We start from the raw sequence: 7,695 nt of genomic DNA on the forward strand, positions 1-7,695 counted from the left end.
GAGATGTTAGTATTAGAGTGTGGGCCGAGCCCGTATCTCTTGGTTGAGTTGATTATGATATATGCCAGTATGATAGAGACGTCTATACTCGTTGTCTGTGTGATACTTGTATATTATGGGTTAGCGGCTGAGTGTGGGCGAGGCCCGTATCTCTCCGAGAGTGGAGTGTGGGCGAGGCCCGTATCTCCCAGATAGTGGAGTGTGGGCGAGGCCCGTATCTCCCGACTAGCGGAGTGTGGGCAAGGCCCGTATCTTTCTGAGTGTGGGCGAGGCCCGTATCTCCTAGCTGTACGTTGTATGCTTGCATGGTATGAGGTATTATGGGGGAACTCACTAAGCTTCGTGCTTACAGTTTTCCGTTTTGGTTTCAGGTACCTCTTCGTCGAAGGGGAAGGAGTGGCGCGGTAGCGGTACATCACACACACACACCTGCTTGTATTCCGCATTATGACATCTACCTGGGAGATTGTACTCTGACATTTTTATGATTATTACAATGTTTTCTGACATGCAACATCTTTTGCGAAATGAAATGGTTGTTGAATGATTTATTTCTAAATGTTTTGTTAAGTACATGTTTTAAAAACGAAATTTTTGGCTCGTATTTTTGGGATGTTACATTAGGGTTTCGTATTCTGGATAAGAGAGGCTATAAGGAACCCTACGAGAGAGAATGAGGTGCTTAAATAGTGCACAAAGTCCTGGATTCCGGGTTTCCCTCTTCAGACCGGACTCGCGAGTCCTCTTTGCCGACTCGCCGAGTCGGTTACTTAATCGATCCCCGGATCCCGCTCCGACTTGTCGAGTTCCTCTCTGGACTCGACGAGTTGACCCTTTGACTTAGGGTTTTCTTTCCTTTCTTGGCCTTTTTGATCTTGGGTGTTACATGTATTATAATCCACTGATGTATAGATCCTATGGTTATAAAATAGTTATGTAGTTAGACAATGTTAGTAGGTTATATTTTGAACCTCCCCCACCCCCACCCTCTTCTTTATTTCTTTCTCTCTCTCTCTCTCTCTCTCTCTCTCTCTCTATATATATATATATATATATATATATATATATATATATATATATATATACCCACACACACATACATTGTGCACTTATTTAGTCACTAAATAAGTTTTATACATGATTTTTCACAAAAACCCTTAAGTTGTTCAAAAACTTTTACTATGATCGAGTATAGTAGGTTTATGTAGGTTACATTGCTTATTCGAAAAAATAGATTAAATGTTAATTACATAGATACTAGATGTTTATGCTTAACAACTTAAGAGGGTATCTTAGATACCCCTATAACTATTTAGTCACTAAACAATATTGAGTATAATATATACCATTAAACTTTATCTGTTATATAAAATTTATCTTTGTGACATGGTATTGTAGGTAAATGTTAATTTGGCATTAACGTGGCTAATATAGACCTAATACGTATTATGGACGTATATAATTAATATGTGGGCCATTGAACATGCATCTCTTAAGCAATTTAGATACAACTCATTTATAGGTTCTAGATTATATACAAATAGTTATTTTACATTTGTAGGTAACTAGTGTTAAAAATGGAGATACCACTTGTTTCCAAGGATATATACAATCCAAAATGTTATTATTCAGATAATAAGCAACAGTTGCATGACATTTTGCTTTGCCCCATCATATTCAAGTTGGAGAAATTAAAAGAACGACAACATTTTCATAACTTTGTTCGCCCATTAGGCCACAGTAGATGTAAGGTATATGACTTACATCTTCAATAAGCCAACAATTACATATTAGATCTATCTCGGTCACGTAGATGCAAAACCAACATTTACCTATAATATCTAGAGATGACAACGGGGGCGGGGAACACAAGGGACCCCTATCCTCACCCTCATCCCCGAATCCTCATTCCAATCTCCATCCCCATCCCCATCGGGGAATATAAATAAACCCCCATCCCCACCCCCAACGGGGAAACGAGGATTTTTTTTCTCTTTTAACATGCAAACTTTTACGTAAGAAAAAACTCTATATTTCAATTTTACCAGCATAACTTTAAAGATTTTATAAAATATATAAGTACCCATAAATTGCAGAAAAAATATAAATAAATTTTCTACCAAATTTAAATATATATATATATCAGAAATCAAGTAAAAAAAATTATCAGATTGATATTTAAGGTAAAATAGATCAACCAAAGAGAAAAAAATATATATACACGAGTTAAATTAAATAAAAGAAAAAGCAAAAAGTATAATTTCAACCAAGTAATTACTAATGAGTTAGGTTACTTAGATCAAATTTTATGTATTGTAAACTATACTATAAATATATGTTCTGTATTATTTTTATATATTAATATATGTCGGGGACGGGTCCAGGGTTGGGGATTAAGGGTATCCCTATCCCCATCCCCACTTTTTTTATTCGGGTATTCCCCATCCCCATCCCCATCCCCGGTCAACCTGGGGATTTCCCAATCAAAACGGGTACGGGTTTCGGGTTCCCCATTGGGTAAGAGGATTTTTGTCATCCCTAATTTATAATACATTGAGAGAATGCTAAATCGTGTTAAAAGAAGTTTAATAACTAAATGTGTATATTGAGCATCCATTACCATCTCAAGCGATTAATCCTCTCTATTTAATATCCACATAATTAGCATTCAAGATAAGAAGCATAACATACAATACCTTATCATAATAACAGCTTTTGAATAGTTGATAAAAGTCTAGTGAAAAGTATGTACTAAAATACAAAATAATGATTAAATATACTCATATAACATAAAACATTACCCTCTCAAGTCTTCAAAATAATCATTAAATATACTCGTATAACATATAACATTACCCTCTCAAGTCTTCATTCTTTTTATCTTACAAAATTTTGGTGTATCAAAACTATATTTTTACAATAATAATCTAATTTTCCTTTTAATTTAATCAATTAAATTATAAAAAAAAGCAACTCGAATTGTCCCATTTTATGTGTCAAAATTGTCACATTGACTTTCGTACATATGGGCTAAAGACCTTATGCTTTATTTTGAATATCTCAATATCTCATATTATAAATTAGGGATAATGACTTGAAAAGGTAACGAACTTTCGAATTTGTTCATATTTAGTCACTAAACTTTTTTTTTTCGTTATCTATTTGCCACTGAACTATTAAAAGTGTTCACATTTTACCCTTATGACCGGTTGTTACCAGTCATAAGGGTAAAATGTGAACAATTTCAATAGTTCAGTGGCAAATAGATAATGAAAAAAAGTTTAGAGACTAAATGTGAACAAAATCGAAAGTTCGTTTCCCTTTAAAAAAGTTCAATGACTAAATATGAACAAACTTCCTCTTGTATTATGTTTTAGCAAATTATTTATTTTTGTTAAATTTTGGCAACATTTGTTGATGAATAAATCTATGAAATAAAAAAAAAACCCGAAAATTATATTAAAAAAATGAAAAACCGAAACCAAAATAAAAAACCAATGGTTTGGTATTTTTCAAAATAAAAAATCAAAAATTCCAATCTAATTTTGGTTTTACAAAAATTCAACTTTTGAATTTTCATATCTAAATTTATTCCCTTTTTTATAATCAAAAAATGATTATAAAACCAAAAAAGGGAATGAGAAAGCGCCCAATTCTGAATTTTTCTATCCAAAACTCCATCTTAACACATGACACAAACATTTTGCTTCAATCCGGAAAATCCAAAAAATCTTCAATTTTTAGTTTTGTTCACGGACCGTCTTTGACAAAAATTTGGGTAGAAATTGTCAATTTCAAAATTCTGTCAAAGGCGACCCGTGAATGAAGCTAAAAATTGAAGATTTTTTGGATTTTTCGGATTGAAGCAAAATGTTTATGTCATGTGTTAAGGGGGAGTTTTGGATAGAAAAATTTCAAATTGAGCGTTTTCTCATTCCCTTTTTGGTTTTTATAATCATTTTTCGATTATAAAAAGGGGAGAGATTTAGATAAGGAAATTCGAAAGTTGAATTTTTTATATTATGCGAACTTCAAGACTGAAGTGACCTCGAGTATTTGAAGTTTATGAAACGATTCGATTGGAGATTCAGAAGTGATTTTAGTTCATGATGGGTTTGGACTTATTGAAGATTGTTGGAGTGTGCAGAAATGGTCAAAATTTGGGTAATTTTTGAGAGAATGAGAAACTCCTAATTACCTTTTGATGCTCGGTTTGTATGGTCTCACATCTAGAACCCAAATTGAAAAGTCTTAGAAAAATTGAAGATTTGATGTTCATCTCTACATGTGTCACGTTTGAGGCTTGGTTCGTAAAGTTGCTCGAGTTTGGAAGATTTGAAGCGGGTCATCCATTCCTAACTTTGAGGGGGAGAATGTTGGGTACAAAGTTATCCATATATGACTTTGTAAATGGTTTGATTTTTGTAGACCCACTTGCATGTGATAAAGTGGCCTTGTGACATTAGAGATAGATAGATAGATAGATAAATAAATATATATATATATATATATATATATATATATATATATATATATATATATATATATATATATATATATATATATATAGAGAGAGAGAGAGAGAGAGAGAGAGAAGAGAGAGAGAGAGAGAGAGAGAGAGAGAGAGAGAGAGAGAGAGAGAGAGAGAGATTGGTTTTTTATTTCGGTTTCGATTTTTCGTTTTTTTAATATATTTTTCGGGTTTTTTTATTTTTATTTTTTTATTTCATAGATTTCTTAATCAACAAATGTTGCTAGAATTTAACAAAAATAAATAATTTACTAAAACATAATACAAGAAGGAGTTTGTTCACATTTAGTCATTGAACTTTTTTAGAGGGAAACGAACTTTTGATTTTGTCCAGATTTAGTCACTAATTTTTTTTTATTATCTAATTACCACTGAACTATTAAAACTGTTCACCTGTTACCCTTATGGCCGGTTGTTACCGGTCATAAGGTAAAATGTGAACAGTTTCAATAGTTCAGTGACAAATAAATAATGAAAAAAAATTTAATGACTAAATATGAAAAAATTCGAAACTCGTTGCCCTTTCAAGTTATTATCCCTATAAATTATTATGAAATTTTGTTTTCTCTACGTAAGATAAACATTGGGCTTGTCTTATAAAATGGCCCTTCATTAGTAGACTACAAGCCTACACTTTCAAGCCCATCAAGTGATACGCCCTGCCATATTTTCTTACTTGTTTGCTATAAAACCAAAGTAGGGTTTCATTTCCTGCGCTCGACTATTAACGCAGGGTTTCTGCCGCCGTCATTCACCGGAATTTGCTTAACAGGTATGTACATCGACAATCATCAATCATAATCGTCTGTTTCCGATTTGTTGTGCATTCTATCCTGAACACCAGTCGTTCGCTACCGATCTAGATTTTATTCTCAGTAGTCTTATATTCTTTTCAAATTCGAAATCGAGTCGGTGGATATTTCGCAATTTGTGTTTTATATGGAGAAACTGTCATCTACCTACATGAATCAGAGAATGAGATTTGTGATTTATCGTTTTGTGTAGGGTATAATGACGACCAGATTGAGGAAGAATCGCAAGAAGCGTGGCCACGTGAGCGCTGGACATGGTCGTATCGGAAAGCACCGAAAGCATCCCGGAGGTCGTGGTAATGCCGGAGGTATGCACCACCACCGGATCCTCTTCGACAAGTACCATCCCGGTTACTTCGGTAAGGTCGGTATGAGGTATTTCCACAGGCTGAGGAACAAGTTCTACTGCCCAATCGTGAACGTCGACAAGCTCTGGTCGATGGTTCCACAAGACGCGAAGGAGAAGGCTTCAGCTGATAAGGTTCCAGTCGTCGATGTTACTCAATTCGGATACTTTAAGGTTTTGGGAAAGGGAGCTGTGCCTCTTTCACATCCTATGGTTGTTAAGGCGAAGCTCATTTCAAAGTGTGCTGAGAAGAAAATTAAGGAGGCCGGTGGTGCTGTTGTTCTTACTGCTTAGGTTTGTTTTTCTATTTTTGATGTTGATTTTGATTATTACTGTTAGTTTCAATGGCAGAGTACTCTTAATTTGCTGGATTTGAACTACTTTTTGATCAAATTTGTGTTTTAAACTTCTTACAAATGTGCTTTACTCTTCTTTGATGTGTTTATCTCGTTGTGTTTGAATGTTTTGGAATGCTATACTTTATATCTGTTAGCTTCACTCAAAATAAATATGAATGTGTTCTTACAAAGTAAAACACAGTGATTTGAACTTTTTTTTTATTAGATTTCATTATACCCTTGTTTTTAGTATGTGAAAATATTAATCCTTCGAGTCGTTACAATATGATCTTAGAGGGGTTGCAAAACTGGTTTTTTTAAAAATCGTTTTTGGCCAAATCTGAATTGGTTAAAATATGTTTTTGTTTTAAGTTGGTTTGTAATCCGACAAATTTTGTATTTAATTTGGTGTTTTGTATATTTATTTTAATACAACTTATTGTTTTAGTAAGTGTTTTTTAGTAAATCTAATGCTAAAATGAAATTTTAAAAATGGTGTTTGGTTTAACTTAATCGGATTGAAAATGTAATAAATTTATAAGTTATTTTTAGTGCTTGGTAAATGATGCATATAAATTTAATTTAAAATTAATCTATCAAAAATTCATTAAGGAAAATAAGTATGGATTAATTTATAAAAAATCTTTGTTTAAGCCGATAAATGTTTATGAAATCATCATATGTAAACAATTAAAAGGTCTTAATACTGAGGTGCTAAATCGTAACCACCTCAATTATGCATTTTCGAACATCCATGTGGTGTATATGAGTAAAAAACATAAAAATAACCTAAAAATAAATAGCTCTTAATTAAAAAAATTACATCAAATTAAACAAGATTAAAAAAAACTAGAGAACAACGGATAATAAAAAGACAAATGAAGAAATATAATTAATATCTGAATTTTATAAAACCAAAATATGTCACTCAGGAATGAGTCATTTTCATCAAGGCCATTCTCGTCTTCGTCATCTGAAGCCATGCTCTTTCAAAAGCATTTCCTTTCTTATATACTCATTAAGAACACATTGTGACTCTTTCACAAAAAAACACAAATCTATTCTTTTACACTTACTAAAAACACATCCTCAATCCTTGATAACACACTCTTGGTACTAACACATTACACATCCTATCCCCTTCACAACACAAATAAATTCCATTATCAATATTGTTGCATCTTCTATTTGTTTTTGTAAAAGCCACTTCCATTATGTAAACAAGAATTTCATCATCATGGGTGTCGGCTTGAATTTCGAGGAAAAATGTGGAAAAAAGTAGGGAAAGTGATGATGACATTTTATTTAAGATTTTTCATGAATTATGAAGTTGTAAGTTTGAAATCAATGGTGAAACACAATGAAATTTAGAAGGGTTTAAAAAAACACGGTTGTTTTGTTCACCAAGCCCAAGATCCATTACATTATGCGTGGTTTCAAAACTTTGAATTGGGCCTAAAACTAACTATAACCGGAACTGGTTGTTAAATCCGTTTATATGTAGTCACTATCTATTGATTTTAAATTAGCCACTTTAGATTTCGATCCTATTTGATTAGTAAGTATTGTTTTTTTTATATGCTTAAATCATTAAAATTTAAAATTAATATGAAAAAAAAAAAAAATACTGTTTTGACAAATATGAAAGAATCATATGGTAATCAAGCT

The 7,695-nt window shown here is 32.6% G+C and overlaps 1 protein-coding gene across 1 annotated transcript; it reads left to right on the plus strand.

Moving 5' to 3' along the window:
* Positions 1–5,145: 5,145 nt before the first annotated feature.
* Positions 5,146–6,106, plus strand: LOC111904754 (60S ribosomal protein L27a-3). The gene is made up of 2 exons (XM_023900484.3): positions 5,146–5,303; positions 5,537–6,106. Exon 2 carries the CDS (start codon positions 5,543–5,545, stop codon positions 5,981–5,983), a length of 441 nt encoding a protein of 146 aa, XP_023756252.1. The 5' UTR covers positions 5,146–5,303; positions 5,537–5,542; the 3' UTR covers positions 5,984–6,106.
* Positions 6,107–7,695: the final 1,589 nt, after the last annotated feature.

This window comes from Lactuca sativa, chromosome 5 (assembly GCF_002870075.4).
Source record: "Lactuca sativa cultivar Salinas chromosome 5, Lsat_Salinas_v11, whole genome shotgun sequence".
Taxonomy (NCBI): Eukaryota; Viridiplantae; Streptophyta; class Magnoliopsida; order Asterales; family Asteraceae; genus Lactuca; species Lactuca sativa.